At 66.6% G+C, this 18,879-nt stretch overlaps 1 protein-coding gene across 2 annotated transcripts in view; it reads left to right on the forward strand.

Moving 5' to 3' along the window:
• Window positions 1–1,185: 1,185 nt before the first annotated feature.
• ABR (ABR activator of RhoGEF and GTPase) overlaps window positions 1,186–18,879 on the forward strand; it is a 96,749-nt gene continuing 79,055 nt past the window's right edge. Inside the window, exon 1 of one of the 2 annotated variants that reach the window (XM_075013426.1) lies at window positions 1,186–2,459. In XM_075013426.1, the coding sequence (XP_074869527.1) occupies window positions 1,358–2,459 (1,102 nt within the window). In that variant the 5' untranslated portion in view covers window positions 1,186–1,357. The remainder of the gene's footprint in view (window positions 2,460–18,879) is intronic. The other variant, XM_075013425.1, reaches the window with a different exon arrangement.

The raw sequence follows: 18,879 nt of genomic DNA on the forward strand, positions 1-18,879 counted from the left end.
GGGGGGCTGAAGGGTTCAGCCGTAAAAGATCACAAGGCTCTTCCATTGCTACGGAAGCGAGGAGGCGTGGGAGGTTGGGCTCCTAGGCTGGGCCTGTGGTACCCCAGCTCTCCGCTCTACACAGGCCCCTTTGTGACTTCCGACAAGGGCAGAGGTGCAGGCAGGGATCCATGACAGAGCATGCCGCACACCAGTACTGGCCCATACTGGCTGTACGGAGGTGACAAAGCGGGGCAGGGTGAGGGTTGCGTTCCCCTGGTGAGATTGCATGTGTTTCCTACCGCCCTGTAGTAACACCGGGGGTGCCTCAGTTTCCCTAGGCACAGCGTCAGTGCACAGAGGGCAGTCTCAGTGTGATGACTTCTTGCACATAGGCCAGGCCCTCCCTGCCACTTGTAACCCAGGCAGCCAGGTGCCCCCTTTCTTTCCCAGACACAGGACACAGGTGAGAGGAGGGGCCTGGCTGGTGTGAATGGGAACTGGGCTGGGAGTGGGGCAGTCTAGGCTGGCTGGAGAGGGAGGAAGGGGACCAGGGCCCGGCTCTGGGCCCCTCTCCCCAGGATGGATGGTGCTGACGGCTACTGGTCCCTGTGCTGACCCATCTGCTCTGTGCTGTGTCCCTGTCGCCTGATCACCTCCTGTTCTCCCTGCTGGGTGAGTCACCTCTGCCTGCGGTGCAGGGCCTGGGGGACCCCCCGTGACAATGGGTCACAAGATCCGTGGGCTGTGTCCAGCCAGTGCTGGCTTTGAGCCAGGCTCCCGTCCCCGCCTTGCCATGTGAACAAGCCGATCACCAGCAGCGTGCGCTGCTCTACCACAAGCGGGCCCCTCCCCGCCCTGGCCCTGTTCAGCACACGCCAGGCGGTCACTGGGGGCCACCGCGGGCCACTCCTCCGCCCCGAGCCCCTGGGGGCCACCGCGGGCCCGTCACTGAGCGCCCCGGGCCTCAGTTTCCCCATCAGGGTCATGCTGCTGCTGCGGAGCCCGCGGCCTCCCGGGGCTCGGGGCGGAGTCAGGCCGCGACCTGCCGCGACGGTGAGGGGCGCGCCCCGTGGAGCCCGGCACCGCCTCCTGCGCCGGGCGGGGCTTTCCGGGGGCCCCGCCTGCTCGGCCGGGGGAGGCGGGGCCGGGCCGGGCCGCGACGTCAGGACCCTCACGGGACGCCGGGGCGGAAGCTGCTGGGGCAGAGAGAAAACTTCCCGTCGGGGCTGCTCCGCTGCGCGCTCCCGGGGCAGCGAGCCCATCGCCGGGGCCTCGGGGCGGCCCGTCCCCGCGAGCAGGGAGCCCATCGCCGGGGCCTCGGGGCGGCCCGTCCCCGCGGGCAGCGAGCCCATCGCCGGGGCCTTGGGGCGGCAGCATGTGGGAGCCGGCGGAGTTCGAGCGGCACTGGCAGGCCGAGTTCCCCGGGGAGCCGGCGCCCCCCATGCAGCTGGGCTCGGTGCGGGACATGGAGCGGGAGCTGGAGCGCTGCCGGCGGAGGCTGAGGCAGCTGCAGCAGGAGCTGGCCGGGGAGAAGTTCAAAGTCATCTACCTGGAGGCGGCGCTGGGCCGCGGGCCGCCGCCCCCCTCCCCGCACGAGCCGGCGGAGGAGCCGGCCCCGATCCCGGCCGCGCCCCCTGGCCGACGGGCAGCCGCGGAGGGCGCTGTGCACAGCTTGGCCGCTGTCATCCAGCACCAGCTGCAGCAGCACCTGGCCGCTAGGAAGCACGGCAGGCGGCAGCCCCCCTGGCGTGGGCCCCCTGTGGGCAGGAGCACCGAGGAGGGGCTGGATGTCCCTGGCCCCGAGCAGGACAGCGGTGCCCCAGCAGAGCACCCCCAGGGCGGCCAGCCCCCCGTGCCGGTCCCCAGGGAGGCCCAGGGCGGCCAGCCTCTCGCTGGACACCCTCAGAGCACTGAGTCCCCTGCCCCTGGGGAGGTCCAGGGCAGTGAACCCCCAACTGATCAACCACTTGACACCGAGCCCCTGGCGTCTACCCCCAGCGGTGAGCGACCCGCTGAGCACCCCGCTTGCTCTGGCGAGGCCCATAGCAGACAGCCCAGTGGGCCCCTGCCCATCCCTGGGGAGGTCCGTGATGGGCAGCGTCACCCCGAGAGCATGCCTGGCCCTGGGGGGGGCAGCGCCGAGCACAACCCCGAGGAGGTGGACCTGCGTGAGAAGTGTCTCCTGAACGCCCTCTTCTCGGGCCTCCGGACCCTGCCCCGGGAGGAGCAGGACAGGCCCCTCAACTGGCTGCACCTCCCTGGGAGCCGCTGGCCCAAACGCAGCCGGGAGCTGGACTCGGGGGCGGGGATGGATGGGCGCAGGTCCCCACTGCAGCACGAAGAGCACCAGCCGCTTCCCTGGAGACGCAGGCGACACCTGGATGTGCCCGGCAGGGACTCCTCCGGCTGCAGCTCGCCCGAGAGAGGCAGTGATGGCAGCTACAACAGCTCCGACCACGAGGATGGCCTCTCAGCAGGTAGGTGCGTGGCTCCCCTTGCGTCCACGTGGCACAGCCTGACGCCCTCCCCTATCTGGGCCGACTCGCTCCACTGGTTGGTGTGGGAGTCTGGGCCATGGTGGTGCTGGCAGCGCGGCGGGGGTTTGGCATGCAGCACCGTCACACCGGGGCAGGTTGCGGTGGGGAGATGGGGCTTGTATCACTGTCACACAGGACGGGGCCTGTTGGGCAGACGCTGCGCAGCCAGTGCAGACGGCTGCTCCTTGTGCCAGAGTTCACAGGCCCAGTGCAGGGCGTGGAGGAGAGCTGGGAAGCCCAGGCAGGCTGTGGGGTCAGCCAGATTGGCTGGGCTCTAGGCGCTGGCCTGCATTACCTTCCACGGCTGGTGGGACGGCACCAGGACTTCGCCAAGACCTCAGCGACCAGTTCCCAAGCGCCTGCCATGTCCACCCTGATACTTCCCCGCTGCAGCGCATGGCCAGGGAGGCGCTCGGTCGGGCGCGGCTCGCTCAGGGGCTGCTCCGGCCGCAGGCTCTGTTAGTTCCTTGTCCGTCTCCTGCGACGGTTTGGGGACGCTGCGGGTAACCGGCAACTTGCGCCGATGGCAACGGGCTCCCCAGGCCTTCGGCTGCTCTGGCAGCACAGGCAGGGCCTGCGGGACTTGTGGAGCGGTGCTTGTGCCCCTGCCTGGGCTCTGTGCTGGAGTGGTGGTCTCCTTGCACGCCCAGGCCTGCACCCTTTCCGCCTGCCCAGCGATAGGGTCGGGCTGGCACCAGGCCTGGACAATGGTCTAGCTGTGGCGCCATTGGCTCGATTCTCCCCAGGTGGCCACGTTCTGGTCTGGGGGTACTGAGTGCCGGGATCCCCGACCCAGCTGCGCCTGTGCCACTTGCTGCCCAGGGGCTGAGCTGAGCTCGAAGGTCACGGCACTGAGTGCTCAGGGGTCGTGCTGTGTGGTAATGGGACAGGGACGGGGAGGGTCCCTTTGAACCCGGTGTCTGTCTCACAGAGCAGCGGCTTGCCACCAGCTCGAGAGAGGCCTGTGTTCCCCCAGGGCACTGGGCAGCCCACCGAAAGGAAGAGATCCCCCTAGCCGTCCCCTGACGTCGGGGATGCGGCTGGCGACTCGCTGCTCTGTCGCGTGCTGCTCTGTCGTTCCGGGGCCTGGAGGCTCTCGCTGAGGCTGGCGGGGCTGGCTGGGTGCCTTGAGTGTGACTTCCCTGGGGAGTGCTGGTTTTTAGTGCTCAGGGTTTTGTGAGGTGTCGGGAGCTTGTCCCAGTGGGCAGAGCTCTGGCTCAGGCAAGGTTTGTTCCTGGTGCTGCAGCGAACCCGACTCAGGTTCGCTGCTTCCTTCTGTGTTTTGGAGGCCGGCCGCCGGCTGTGCCAGGAGAGTGCGTGAGGGTCCCTGTGGGCTCCCCTCCACGTGGGGATTAGCTAGCTGGGCTGAGCCGCAGGCTGAGGCCCGGCCTGTGTGCTGGAAAGCCCCTCAGTCTGCACATAGTCTGTGCACTGGCTCCTCAAACTTTCCAGCTGGTGTGACTGTGCAGTAAGCCGCTCTGGCGGGCTGCGGTTCCATGGCAGCCCGGGGTTGAGGGCCCAGCAGGCACTAGTCCAGCCCCCCACTTCCTCCTGCCACCGGAGCTGCGCTGGGTTCCCCCAGGCCCTGCTGAGTGACTGCCCCGGCGCTGGCTTGTAAAGGGTGGAGTTTGTCAGGCGGCCCTCGCCCAAACCTCTCCCGCCCCCGGGGAGCAGGGAACCATCGCCACATGATCGCCGCCTGTCCCCTCACTGCGGTGCCTCGGGGCAGGGCCAGCCACCTTCCCGAGGCAGAGGGCCGAACTGTCGCCTTTCGACCGCCGTGGGCGGGCCGAGTGCCGGCGGCACTTTTCAAAGTCGCTCACAGCCCTGCTTACAACAGCTCCATTCGTAACGCGGTGAAGACGCAGAGCTTGGCTGTCCGGTGTGGGGGGAGCATGAGCTGCTCTCTTGTTAATTCACAAACAGCTGCACAGGGAGGACGGTGGGGCTGAGCGCCTGCCTTGGGTCTGGTGAAAACCGGTGGAACACATGTCAGCAGATGCTGACCCCTGCCTGCATCACAGCTAGGTGTGAGCTGTCTCCTCCCTGCGGAAGTCTGTAAAGCCCTTGGGTGGGAAGGGAGGGAAGAGGTGTCAGGTGAGGATGACGAATCTGCACAGATTTGCCTTGAATGTTTCCTTCCTCTGTCCCCCGCCCTGGGCAGGCTGTGTGTGGACAGCTGTGCCTCGGTGGAGGGGGTGACATTTAAAAGCAGAAGATGGAAGTGCAATAAAGCTGGATTTTTTTTTTTTCACATACAGCCAGGCAATTTGTCACTCCCCAGTTCTTCTTCAGTGACCTTTGATCGCAGGCGCTGAATATTCCCGACACTGACGTGGCTTCGTTCTCTCACCAGGGAGCTGGCTGGTACTATTTGTTGCTTGGTTAATGCTCTCCCTGGCTTGGCAGCCCTCAGTATTGTAATGCAAATCTCTGAGCTTAACGTGGCTGTGCTTTAAAATCTGTGTGGCGTGAATTTGAGCCCAGGAAATGTGCAGCCAATGTGAAGGCACCGCAGTACATTCTGGGGCAGGTCCGTTCTGGAGTGATGCCTGGCTGGGGTTGAAGGGAAGACACTTGGAGAGCTGCCAGGTGGGGTCTGTCTTTGATTGGCCCGAGTCCTTTGGTGGTCCCATCTCACCCTCTGATTCTGCATGGAAGGTCCCAGCGTTTGAGCTTCCTGGATCAGAGGAATGGCTCTGTGAAGCTCGAAAACTCAGTCCTTCCACCAACAGGAGCTGCTTTGATTCTAGCGCTGACCTCAGCTGCCTTGTGTCCAGCATTCCCTGGGAGCTGAGCTCTTGGGTGGCCACCTGGGAGAGGTTCAGGTGCTGCCGAGCTCATCAGCAGAGCGCCCACAGCCGGCAGCCTGTGTTTCTACGAAGGTGCACAGTGGCACACACCCGGGTGCGTAGAACATGGATTCTGTGCCTGGGTGGGAGAATCAGTGGGAACCCGGCTTGTCTCCTCCTGCAGTCAGCCTGGCTAGAAGGACGCGCACGCAAAGAAGGTCTGGCGTCTCGGTGGGCTGGGGGAGATGCAGGGTTCAGCTGAGATCAGATTAACTCAACTGCGGATGTCCATGAAACGCCTCCGTGGCCGCGATCGCTTGGGAGTCACACAGCAGGTCGGATTCCCCCCGGGCTGGCTCAGATGGGCTGACTGGCTGGGGCCCGCCCAGGTTCAGCGAACAGATGGTTGGAACCAGCAGCTCCTCCCCGACTGCTCTGTCTCCTCCGCCCGTCGCTGCCTTCAGGGGAGAAACAGCGGATTGCGGTGCCTGGCGTGGAGCCTGGCAGGTGCCTGGGCGCTGTGGAGGGTGTGTGATCTCGCCCTGCCCAGGGTGGTGGCGTGTGGCATGCGTGGAATGGTGGTGCTGCAGCCTCTGCAGGTCTCCTTGCATCCCGTCGCCGGAGGCGACCCCGTGACAGGACCAGACTGCAAAGGAGGCCCAGTGCCCAGGACTCGGCTGCGGGAGAAATGGCTTATTTAACTGCTTCCCTGCCCTCTGATTGGCCGGACGACTGGGCCTCTGGTGTGGGGGGCGGGGTTGCTGCCTGTTCGAAAGGGGGAGCCAGCACTGTGCAGGGGATGCTGGAGGCTGTGGGTGCGGCTGGCCCCGCCCAAGAGCCCCGTGGGCGCTGGCTGTCCTCTCCGGGCTGGGGCATGGTCAGCGTGGCCGCCTGGTGGGCTGTGGAGCCCTCAGGGGCAGCCACTGGCTGCCAGGGTCCTGATACCCACTGGGCTGCGGCTCTGGAAGGACCATGCTGATGCCGGGGATGTTACACCGGTGGAAAAGCTGCGAGCTGAGCGCCGGGGCGGCTGCTCAGGAGAGAAGCAGGTGCTGCCCAGCAGAGCACCCACTGCCGGCTGCCTGTGTGTCTGGGCGGTGCACATCCGCTCAGGTCTTGGCGCACAGAACAAAATGTATTCCACATGTGGGTCGCAGATCTTCGCGGGGGCCCTGGCCTTGCCCCTGCAGGGTGCCTGCCTGCCTGCCCTGCATGACGGGGCTGGGTTTGTGGGTGGGGAGGGGCACGTGACTTGGATCCTGTCTTCCGCTGGGCTCTGCGGTGCGTGAACCGCAGCCTCTGTAACATCTCTGTCCTTGAAACCAAGCCCCTCCGCAGGCTCTGGAGGCCTGGAGGTGGGCCGGGGCAGTGCCAGCAGACAGGGCTGGCCAGAGTATCCAAGCCGAGCCAGCAGCCCTGGTCTAGCTGGAGAGAGTCTGTAATGGAAATCTGCCTTCAAGTCATGGGGCCGCCGGCTAGCCTGGGGCAGGGCTGTCCTGAAAGCGGCCTGAGGGCCCGGCAGAATCGGCACGCAGCAGACCCAGTGGTCCCTTTCATTGGCTCCGGCCAGGAGCAGTTTTTTCCACCCTGGTGCGGAATAATTTTTGTGTGCGCCTGTGATGGGGTTCTGGGGTCCCCCAAGCTCTGCACCCTGTCCGCAGGCAGGAGAGTCTCTCACTCAGCAGGAAAACAGCAGGTTTATTAGCCGACAGGACACAGCATTGTACAGAGGAGTCAGTACAGCCGGCAGAGACAGCCAGTCCAATCCATGTTGGGGAGACGAGGCCCTGAGGGGCCCCCAGAGCTGGGGCCTGGCCCCCTCCTTTGTCTCTCTCTCTCTCTCTCCCAGCCCAGACTAACTGCTTCCAACTCCCAGTTCCAATTCAAACCCCTCAGGCTCCACCTCCTCCTTTGTCTGCAGTACAAAGGTGTTACCTGGTTGTCAGGGTTACCCTCAGCAGGAGCCCCACACCCTCTGTGAGCCACACACACACACACAGGTATCCCCCACTCCATCACAGCGCCGAGGCTGGTGTGTGTGCACCACCAGGAGAAACCAAACACTCAGCTGTGGGCGCTCTGCTGCGCAGCTGGCAGCACTGGATTCTCCGTCATGGCCACCCAACCCTCCGGCTGGCAGGAAACGCTGCTCTGGGCCCCGCCAAGCCGGGAGCGCTTCAGGTCCTGCAGGGCTTGTAGCCAGACAGCAAACGCTCAGCTCACTGCCTGCCTGGCTTGTGGGCTGTGGTACTTCAGCGCCCGGGTCTCTGCATCCCTCCCTTCCTTGCTGCAGAGCTGTATGTGGTGTGTGTGTGTTACAATGGCCCAGGCAATGGGGCCTCTCTCTTTAGGGACTGGGGCCTCAGCCCCCTAGATGTCACTCGGGCTGAGTAGCAGGAGTGCTCTCTGCACGTTCCCTTTGCCCCCATGCCCCTGGGTGTCCCATCCTGGCAGAGCTCCCAGGGCTTCCATGAAAGGAGGGCTAGAAAATCCAGATCCAAAAATCTGGCCTGTGTGTGCGGGTCCCTCCCCTGGCAACAGGATGCCCAGAAGGATGGGGCTACAGAACCAAGACTTGGTGCCCCACCTCCATCCTGCCAGCTCTGCCACCGACTTGCCGTCTGGCCTGGGGTGAGCCAGTGCCCTGCTCTGTGCCTCAGTTTCCCTAGCTGTTATCTGGGGAGGGTCCTTCCCACCCAGAGGCAGGACTGTTTGTGAACCACACTGAGCCCCACGTGGGGAGAGGTGCTGGCAGGCTGAGGCGGGAGGCTCCAGGCTAGGAGGTTCTGGTTCAGAAGGAGCCTCTTGCAGCCTGGGTGTGCAGACAGCTCTCTGTGTCGTGCTGGGGACTGTCAGTCAGGGGAGGACCCAGAGAGCTGCAGTGTGTTCATTCAGCTACATCCAGGAAAGAGCAAAACCGCACTCTGTCTCATCACCTCCCCTGGGCCTTTGAAGCTGCTTCTGCCTGCTCTGAAACGAGGAGGCCTTGGGAGCCAGTAGGTGGAAACCACAGCCAAGCAGATGGCATGACCTGCGAGGGGAGCATCGCAGACTGCTCGTGGGGATGCCAGAGGCCAGCAGGAACCAGGCCCAGCAGGGCTCAGGGCTCCTGCTGACCTCCCCACCCCAACAGGTGTGGAAGAGTTGAATGCAGAGCTGAGGCTGGACAACTCCGAGCCAGAGTGTTCCTATGAGAGAGCCACTTGTGAACTAAGGCAACACACCGGCTGTTGGAGCAGCTCTGTGCTACTGGCGAGATCGGCTCCGCGCACGGCGTGCCCCGGCTGAAGACAGTGACCAGCTCTGCGCTGCTGGTGAGATTGGCTCCACGTGCGGTGTGCCCCGGCTGAAGACAGTGACCAGCTCTGCGCTGCTGGTGAGATTGGCTCCACGTGCGGTGTGCCCCGGCTGAAGGCAGCGACCGGCTCTGCACTGCTGGCGAGATCAGCTCTGCGCGTGGCATGCCCCGGCTGAAGGCAGCGACCGTCTCTGCGCTGCTGGAGAGATTGGCTCCGCACGGTGTGCCCTGGCTCAAGGCAGCGACCAGCTCTGCGCTGCTGGTGAGATCGTCTCTGCGCGCGGTGTGCCCCAGCTCAAGGTAGCAACCGGCTCTGTGCTGCTGGCGAGATTGGCTCCGTGCGCAGCGTACCCCAGCTGAAGGCAGTGACCAGCTCTGCGTTGCTGGCGAGATCGGCTCTGTGTGCGGCGTGCCCCGGCTGAAGGCAGCTACCGGCTATGCGCTGCTGGCGAGATCGGCTCCGCACATGGCGTGCCCGGGCTGAAGGCAGCTACCGGCTATGTGCTGCTGGCGAGATCGGCTCCGTGCATGGCGTGCACTGGCTGAAGACAGTGACCAGCTCTGCGCTGCTGGTGAGATCGGCTCTGTGCACGGTGTGCCTCGGCTGAAGGCAGCAACCGGCTCTGTGGCCTGGCTCACTATGGCAGTAGCTAAGCCCCAGCCTCATTCCCACAGGGCTGCAAACGCAGTGCCAGAGTCTGGGAGGGGGCCAAGTGCTGGGATGGTGCGGGGCCCTCCCCCGGGGCAGGGCTCCCTCTGACTTGTCCCTCCATGGGCGGAAGGCGTTCTGGTCTGTGCGCTGAGGCCGTGCGGCTGGGCACCCGTAGAAACACAGGCTGCCAGCGGTGGGCGCTTGGCCAATCTCCTGGGTGGCCACCCCAGCACTCAGCTCCCAGGAAGTGCTGGGCTCGGGCCCGACTGTCGAGGCACTCGGCGGCCTGGGCTCAGTGCACGTGGGAGGGCCTGTGGCTGGCTACCGAGGTCCACCTCTTCCCCTGCCCTTGAGCCCATGGAACTTTGTATCACCTGGGCAGAGCTCGGCTGGGGAGCAAACAGTGGCTGCGGGGCCAGTCCCAGGCAGCAGAACAACACCCCGAACGCCAGCCCAGGCCAGGCCTCCCCCTGGGACCCTGCTCCGACCCAGCCCCCAAGCAGCAGGGCGGGGGAACCCCCCCAGAGGCCACCATGTGGCCGCTCGCACTGGGTTCTCCCTGGGGAGGAGGCAGAGAACCAGCGGCACGTGACAGATGTCAGCCCTGTGGGGCTGGCGTGAGTGGCGCTCAGCTGGGCTGTGCCCAGGGCGGCGAGGAGCCTGTGCGGCGTAGGGGGTGGCCGAAGTGGTAGTCTGCTTGGACAGAGGCAGCTCGGGGGGTCCTTGGCTCCCTCTTCTGCTGGTGAGCTGCAGCCTCAGCGGGCTCCCCAGCCAGTCGCGTTTCCAGGCTTTGCTCATGGGGGCGCGAGGCAGTTGCTTTGTCGCTCGGCATTGCAGATGTTCGCTGTGGTCAGGCCCGCACTGCTAGGCTTGGCCGTCGGCCCCGTGCGCCTCGAGGGGCTGGGGCCAGGGTGCAGCACGTCCCAGCCCGTGTGTTTCCTTCTGAGAGTTGTGAAATTTTCCCTCCTCCTCCAGCGGATTACAACACCCGGGGCCTGGCTTCTCCCTGGGTCTGTGGCTCGCTCTCATCCCTGTTGTGGTGGGTAGCCAGAGGCGGCTGCCGTTCAGTGGCCAGGGCTGCAGAGTGTCCCAGGCGTGCAGAAATTAAGGCCTTTTGGGGGCAGGTAACTTACTCACTCGAAGCGGCGGGGGGAATTTGGTCCCAACTCTAGCCCATCCCCCGGCTCATCCGCGTGCTCCTCTGGGCGGGGGGTCGGGGTGTCTCCGGCCATGGTGCAGAGAGCGCCGTGCGAGGGGCCGGGCAGCTTGGGGAGGCCTGGTGAAACCGAGCTGGCCCCGTCCTGGTGCCGAGCAGGGTGGGCGAGTGACGGGAGTCGGGGGCAGCCCTAGGACTCTTGTTTTGGCGAAACCAGCGGGCAGTCAGTCCCGTGGCACGTTGCAGACTAGCATGTGGATCTGGGCGTGAGCTTCCATGGGCTGCAGCCACGTGGGCAGATGCCCCTGGAGGTGAGGCCCAGCCAGGGATGCTAGCCCTGATCTGCACCAGGCCAGCCCAGGCGTGCTGCAGGCAGGGCTGCTCCAACCCAGGCAGAGCAGGCCTGGCTGCCCCGGTTAACCGGTTAAACTGAGTGCATCGGTGAGGTGCCCCGGCCTCGTCATTGTTTCTGTGGGGTAACAGTGGCGCTCTGTTCTGAGGGGACACCCGCCACCCTGGGGCCCTCGCCGTAGGCTCCCGTTCGGAGGCCAGGGCTGGCAGAGAGAGGCCGTCGCTCTCCACTGACCGAGCCGATGTGGGCGCGGACGTGCAGGCGGGTGGGTGTCTCCCGATGGGCCCCCTCTGCCCCCCCTGCTCTGCACTTCCTGGCCTGGGCTCCCGGGCGGGACCTCCATTGCCGTCGAGTGCCCCGATGGGTTTCCACTCCCGACGTGGTGGGACTGTGGTTCCCTCGGAGCCCCCTGTGGGGGTGGGGCAGCAGCTGCCTCTGCTGAGACGGGCGCCTCTTGGTCGTATGGTGGCCAGGCTCCTGGGGGCTCGGCCGAGCCGCTGCAGCTGGTGTTTCTTGGCGGGCTGGCTCTGCGCAGCGCCTGAGGAGAGGGGCTCGTGCCGCGGCACTGCACAGCGGGGACCGTCCCTGCCGGCTGTGCCGAGCCCGAATAAACACCCGGCCGCGGTGCTGGCCGGGGGCTCTGCTTTGGCGCTGCACACCGGCCGTGCTGCTTCGAGGGCCCTGTATGTGGCCTGGCAACCGCTCGCCCAGTGTCCTCCTTCCGCAGCAGCCAGCGCCTTCCCCAGCAGCGAGGCGGTGGAGTGGAGGGTTGGTGCCCAATGGTCCCTCTTAATTGTTTCCAGCCATGCACGGAATAAATTTTGTCATGTGCGTGGCAGGATGGGAGTGTGCACCACCCGTAGAAACACAACCAAGCTATTTGCGCTCTGCCGCTCCGCCGGGTGGCACTGGAGTGTCTCCTGAGTGGCTGCCTAAGCACCCAGCTGACCGGGAGCGCTCGGTGCCTCATAGCGTGCGTGAGAGCCACCCCTCACCCCCCGGCCCCTTCCCATAAGGCTCCTGCTGGGCGAGACTGGCTGTTTGTCTTCCAGCTCTCAGCCAGTGCAGCGGTGTCCTCCAGTCGGGCTGGTCTACTCCGTACCACGCCGGGCGCCCCCTGCTCTGCTGGAGCGCAGCCCGCCAAGGAGGGGGTGAAACCCACTGCCCACTTCCAGCAGTGCTGACGGAGGGGAGCCCCCTTCCCTTCCCTTCCCTTCCCTTGGGGCTGCTTGTCAGGAAGGATCACTGTGTAGGCAGACTGGCCCCTTCCCTGGGTCCCCACCAGGCTCAGTGGGGTGGGAAGAGCCTGGGCGTGTTCCAAAGTGAGCTGCGGGGCAGCTGGGGAGCAGTGGTTGAGCAGTGCAAGGAGGCTGATCTCGCAGGCCGGGCGCGAGGCTGCGCCCAGCCGGGTCTCAGGGTGGCTCCTCACAGCAGCGTCAGACTCTCGCTCTCGCCCTCCAGGTCTGGTTTTTCAGCCCTGAGCTCCTCAGGTCGCTGAGATGGGGTTCAGGGGTCCCCCTGCACTGCACCCCGTCCGCTGGCAGGAGCGACAGTCGCACTTTGCGAACCAGAGTAAGAGCATAAGAACAGGTGCACTGGGTCAGACCAAAGGGAGTGTCCTGTCTCCAATGCCGGGTGCCCCAGAGGGAACGAACAGGACAGGGAATCCTTGAAGCAGGGGCTGGACTAGATGACCTCCTGAGGTCCCTTCCAGCCCTGGGATTCTGTGATTGTGCCCATTACACAAGAACAGGGGTCACCCAGTGAAGTGAAGTGAAGTGAAATGAAATGAATGGGCCGCAGCTTTCAAACAGGGAAGTTTCCCTTCACACAGAGCACGGTCGGCCTGGGGCACTCCTGGCCAGAGGAGGCTGCGAAGACCAGACTTTCGCAAAGAAGTAGGTAAATTCCTAGCAGCTGGGGCCACCAATGGCTGTGAGGCAGGACAGGTAGGAACGCTGCCCCTCGCCTCGGTCTGCCAGAGGCTGGAGATGGGCGACCGGCGGGATCACTCAAGGATTCCCTGTCCTGTTCGTTCCCTCTGGGGCACCCGGCATTGGAGACAGGACACTCCCTTTGGTCTGACCCAGTGCACCTGTTCTTATGCTCTTACTCTGGTTCGCAAAGTGCGACTGTTGCTCCTGCCAGCGGACGGGGTGCAGTGCAGGGGGACCCCTGAACCCCATCACAGCGACCCGAGGAGCTCAGGGCTGAAAAACCAGACCTGGAGGGCGAGAGTGAGAGTCTGACGCTGCTGTGAGAAGCCACCCTGAGACCCGGCTGGGCGCAGCCTCGCGCCCGGCCTGCGAGATCAGCCTCCTTGCACTGCTCAACCACTGCTCCCCAGCTGCCCCGCAGCTCACTTTGGAACACGCCCAGGCTCTTCCCACCCCACTGAGCCTGGTGGGGACCCAGGGAAGGGGCCAGTCTGCCTACGCAGTGATCCTTCCTGACAAGCAGCCCCAAGGGAAGGGAAGGGAAGGGGCTCCCCTCTGTCAGCACTGCTGGAAGTGGGCAGTGGGTTTCACCCCCTCCTTGGCGGGCTGCGCTCCAGCAGAGCAGGGGGCGCCCGGCGTGGTCCATCAACCCCCACTAAGTCATCCCAGCCAGGACCTTGTCCAGCCAGGACTTAAAAACCTCTAGGGATGGAGAATCCACCACCTCTCTAGGCAATGCATTCCAGTGCTTCACCACCTCCTGGTGAAGTAGTTTTTCCTAATATCTAACTGACAGCTCTCCCTCTTCACCTTCAGACCATTACTCCTTGTTCTGCCATCTGACACCACTGAGAACAGTTTCTCACCCTCCTCTTTAGAGCTCCCCATCAGGAAGTTGAAGGCTGCTATTAAATCACCTCTAAGTCTTCTCTTCTGTAAACTAAACAAGCCCAAATCCCTCAGCCTCTCCTCATAGGTCTTGTGCTCCAGACTCTTAATCTGTTACTTGTGCCTGTGTCCCTGGCCTCCCTCCCCTCCCGCCCGAGCCCCTGGCGTGCCTGCTCACAGCCCCTTCAGGCTCTGAGGGCAGCGTCTCGGGGCTCTCTAATTGAGGGGGGCCTTGCTGCGGTTCCCGAGCTGTGCGAGCCCCTGTGAGCATGGCCCTGTGTAACTGTTGGGGCAGCAGGGATTTAAGGAATCCGGCACCCTGGCAAGCTCCGGCTGCTGCAGCCCCTGCCAGAGGCCATTGCTTCCCCACTGGGTGGGGGTCCATCCTGTGCAGACGGGCACCCCCTGTACATGAGCATGCGGCTGTCCGGTCCCAGGTGCCTGTGCTGGAAGCCCCAGCATGCAGGCCGTCCCTGGGGGCTGGCGTGAACTTGCCAAGGCTGCGGAGACAATGCTAGGGGGGCGTTCTGCTGGGCACTGCACCCTGTGGGGTGGGGATTGCCTAGAAGGGGGTGTCGCGGAGTGCAGGGTCCTGCTCCAGTTTCCCTGCCAATCCTGGGGTGCCAGCTTGAGCTCTGCTCAACAGACCACCCCCAGAAGCCCCGGCTGCCCCGAGCTGCAGACGCTGTGGGTGGGAGTCAGCGGCAGGGGGCCTGGCAGTGCCCTGTTCCTCTGGCCCTTCTCCTCCAAGCTGGGCTTAGAAGGAGCCGCTGCCCCGCGCCTGCCCCAGCGCCCTCGGGAAGGAGGTTGCACCAGTGAGCTGGCCAAGCTGGTACACACGAGCCAGCCGGGCCCTTTCCCCATTGGCGATGCTGTGGGGAGTGGGGCACTGACCCGCCGGCGCTGGCTGAAACTGGCCTCCTGTGGCTGGGGCAGGGCCAGCGTCGCACGCCCATTGGCAGCCCTGTCCCTAGGGGTGCGTGGGATTGACTTGGGAGCTGGGATCCCCAGCAGCCACTTGGCGGCCGGGAGGTTCTTGGGCTGCAGGGAACGGCAAACCCCAGCTATTTCCTGCAGGCGCCAACCAGCACAGCCGGTTTTTCCGCCCGTCCAGGAACTGGGCAGGGCCCCTGGGGCAGAACAGGCGGCTCCATCACACCCTGACCGCAGGTGCTGGCCTCTCGTCTGCCTGCCCTGGAGGCAGAGCGAGGAAGCTCTGGGCCCTGGGCTGGCATCTGCCCGTGTGGGGTTTGAGAATGTGAAGGGGGTTGGGATGGGAGCTCCCAGGCCTCAGCCAGGCTTTAGTAATCCCATCAGCTTCCTTAGTACCCCCTCCTCCTTTGCCCCGTCCTGTACTCTTGTGCGGAGTTACTGGGTGCTACTAAACCACTGCTGTGTCTCGCCCCAGAGCTGGCTGCATTTGCGTGGTGAGAGGAGGGGGCAGGGGGTCGTCTGGTTTTTCAGGGCTGGGGAGGCTGGTTTTGCGCTGACTTGGGGTGCTTCTCCTTTCCATTTGGGATGCTGGGCCTGCAGCATCCTGCTTGCAATGCAGCCCACCTCCCCTGTTCCTGCAGGACCACCTCTAATGCGACTCCCCCTGCTTTGCCAGCCCCTCGTCTGCCAGGCCGGGCTGTGCCGTGGGGAGCCCGGACCAGGGCAGGCTGTGACCTCCGGCTTCTGCATGGGGGTAGCTCTGTCTAGCAAGCTCCTGGCAGCAGGTGCGAGCTGCAGCCGGAGGCACCTCCTGGCGATGGCTCTGGTCTCTCTTGCATGTGGCAGGTGGTCCCCCTTCCCTGGCCCTGCACCCCCAGGCATGAGCTGGCTGCTCCCTGGAATCCATCGCAGCAGGCTGCTGGGCTCCCGGCCTGGCTGTGACTGGGCCTCCCCAGCTCCAGGACTGGCTCCCCGGGGCAGGCGCTCTGCTGGCTAGAGGTAGGGACATCCCGGATGGGTGGGGGGTGAGCCCCCCCACCAGTCTCCTAAATGTGGGTGACCCCTGCCCCAGGCCTTGCAGTGCTGGTGCCCTGCGCGTGCCTGGCTGTCCCAGCCACGCCACGCCACGGCGCTCTGGGCTGCTGTGGGGCTGGGGAGCCCGGAGGCCCAGGGGCGGGCATGGCAGGCTTGTGCAATGTGCTCAGGAATAGAAACGTGTGGGCTGGGCGGCTGTGGCTATGCTGGCGCTCAGCAAAACGAGCCAGCGACTGCAGGGTGCCCCTCCTCCCAGAGCCTGGCGCCCCATGCAGCTGCGGGGGGCAGAGTTCCACGGGCCGGGCCATGGCCAGGGATCACAGGGCCCGGCTGTGGCTCCGGGGAGTTCTGGGCACGTGTCTGCAGGCGGGGAGGGGAGATTGTTTGTTTGTTTGCAAAAGGCGTGTTTCTGCAGTGGGACCGAAGCTGTGCTGGGAGGGACGGGGCGGCTGGGAACAGAGCTGGGGGCGTGGGGCAGCTGGGGACGGGAATGGAGGGGACGGGGCGGCTGGGAACAGAGCTGGGGGCGTGGGGCAGCTGGGGACGGGAATGGAGGGGACGGGGCGGCTGGGGACAGAGCTGGGGGCATGGGGCAGCTGGGGACAGGAATGGAGGGGACGGGGCGGCTGGGAACAGAGCTGGGGGCGTGCGGCAGCTGGGGACGGGAATGGAAGGGACGGGGCGGCTGGGGACAGAGCTGGGGGCGTGGGGCAGCTGGGGACGGGAATGGAGGGGAGGGGACGGGGGCGGCTGGGGACAGAGCTGGGGGCGTGGGGCAGCTGGGGACGGGAATGGAGGGGACGGGGGCGGCTGGGGACAGAGCTGGGGGCGTGGGGCAGCTGGGGACGGGAATGGAAGGGACGGGGCGGCTGGGGACAGAGCTGGGGGTGTGGGGCAGCTGGGGATGGGAATGGAGGGGACGGGGCAGCTGGGGGCAGAGCTGGGGACGGGAATGGAGGGGACGGGGCGGCTGGGGACAGAGCTGGGGGCGTGGGGCAGCTGGGGACGGGAATGGAGGGGACGGGGCAGCTGGGGGCAGAGCTGGGGACGGGAATGGAGGGGACGGGGCGGCTGGGGACAGAGCTGGGGGCGTGGGGCAGCTGGGGACGGGAATGGAGGGGATGGGGGCGGCTGGGGGCAGAGCTGGGGGCGTGGGGCAGCTGGGCACAGGAATGGAGGGGAGAGGAGGGGGGCGGCTGGGCACAGAGCTGGGGGCGTGGGGCAGCTGGGGACGGGAATGGAGGGGACGGGGGCGGCTGGGGGCAGAGCTGGGGGCGTGGGGTAGCTGGGCACAGGAATGGAGGGGAGGGGAGGGGAGGGGAGGGGACGGGGCGGCTGGGAACAGAGCTGGGGGCGTGGGGCAGCTGGGGACAGGAATGGAGGGGACGGGGCGGCTGGGGACAGAGCTGGGGGCGTGGGGCAGCTGGGGACGGGAATGGAGGGGACGGGGCGGCTGGGGTCAGAGCTGGGGGTGTGGGGCAGCTGGGGACGGGAATGGAGGGGACGGGGCGGCTGGGGGCAGAGCTGGGGGCGTGGGGCAGTTGGGGATGGGAATGGAGGGGACGGGGCGGCTGGGGGCAGAGCTGGGGGCGTGGGGCAGCTGGGGACGGGAATGGAGGGGAGGGGAGGGGACGGGGCAGCTGGGGTCAGAGCTGGGGGCGTGGGGCAGCTGGGGATGGGAATGGAGGGGACGGGGCGGCTGGGGTCAGAGCTGGGGGTGTGGGGCAGCTGGGGACGGGAATGGAGGGGACGGGGCGGCTGGGGGCAGAGCTGGGGGCGTGAGGCAGCTGGGGACGGGAATGGAGAGGACGGGGCAGCTGGGGGCAGAGCTGGGGACGGGAATGGAGGGGACGGGGCGGCTGGGGTCAGAGCTGGGGGTGTGGGGCAGCTGGGGATGGGAATGGAGGGGACGGGGCGGCTGGGGGCAGAGCTGGGGGTGTGGGGCAGCTGGGGACGGGAATGGAGGGGACGGGGCGGCTGGGGGCGTGGGGCAGTTGGGGACGGGAATGGAGGGGAGGGGACGGGGCGGCTGGGGGCAGAGCTGGGGACGGGAATGGAGGGGACGGGGCGGCTGGGGGCAGAGCTGGGGGCGTGGGGCAGCTGGGGATGGGAATGGAGGGGACGGGGCGGCTGGGGGCAGAGCTGGGGGCAGAGCTGGCGGCTGGGGGCAGCTGGGGACGGGGCGGCTGGGGGCAGAGCTGGCGGCTGGGGGCAGCTGGGGACAGGGCGGCTGGGGGCAGAGCTGGCGGCTGGGGGCAGAGCTGGCGGCTGGGGGCAGCTGGGGACGGGGCGGCTGGGGGCAGAGCTGGGGGCAGAGCTGGCGGCTGGGGACAGGGCGGCTGGGGGCAGAGCTGGCGGCTGGGGGCAGCTGGGGACAGGGCGGCTGGGGGCAGAGCTGGGGGCGTGCGGCAGCTGGGGACGGGAATGGAGGGGACGGGGGCGGCTGGGGGCAGAGCTGGGGGCGTGCGGCAGCTGGGGACGGGAATGGAAGGGACGGGGCGGCTGGGGACAGAGCTGGGGGCGTGGGGCAGCTGGGGACGGGAATGGAGGGGACGGGGCAGCTGGGGGCAGAGCTGGGGACGGGAATGGAGGGGACGGGGCGGCTGGGGACAGAGCTGGGGGCGTGGGGCAGCTGGGGACGGGAATGGAGGGGACGGGGCAGCTGGGGGCAGAGCTGGGGACGGGAATGGAGGGGACGGGGCGGCTGGGGACAGAGCTGGGGGCGTGGGGCAGCTGGGGACGGGAATGGAGGGGATGGGGGCGGCTGGGGGCAGAGCTGGGGGCGTGGGGCAGCTGGGCACAGGAATGGAGGGGAGAGGAGGGGGGCGGCTGGGCACAGAGCTGGGGGCGTGGGGCAGCTGGGGACGGGAATGGAGGGGACGGGGGCGGCTGGGGGCAGAGCTGGGGGCGTGGGGCAGCTGGGCACAGGAATGGAGGGGAGGGGACGGGGCGGCTGGGAACAGAGCTGGGGGCGTGGGGCAGCTGGGGACGGGAATGGAGGGGACGGGGCGGCTGGGGACAGAGCTGGGGGCGTGGGGCAGCTGGGGACGGGAATGGAGGGGACGGGGCGGCTGGGGTCAGAGCTGGGGGTGTGGGGCAGCTGGGGACGGGAATGGAGGGGACGGGGCGGCTGGGGGCAGAGCTGGGGGCGTGGGGCAGTTGGGGATGGGAATGGAGGGGACGGGGCGGCTGGGGGCAGAGCTGGGGGCGTGGGGCAGCTGGGGACGGGAATGGAGGGGAGGGGAGGGGAGGGGACGGGGCAGCTGGGGTCAGAGCTGGGGGTGTGGGGCAGCTGGGGACGGGAATGGAGGGGACGG

Source organism: Carettochelys insculpta, chromosome 19, assembly GCF_033958435.1.
Source record: "Carettochelys insculpta isolate YL-2023 chromosome 19, ASM3395843v1, whole genome shotgun sequence".
Taxonomy (NCBI): Eukaryota; Metazoa; Chordata; order Testudines; family Carettochelyidae; genus Carettochelys; species Carettochelys insculpta.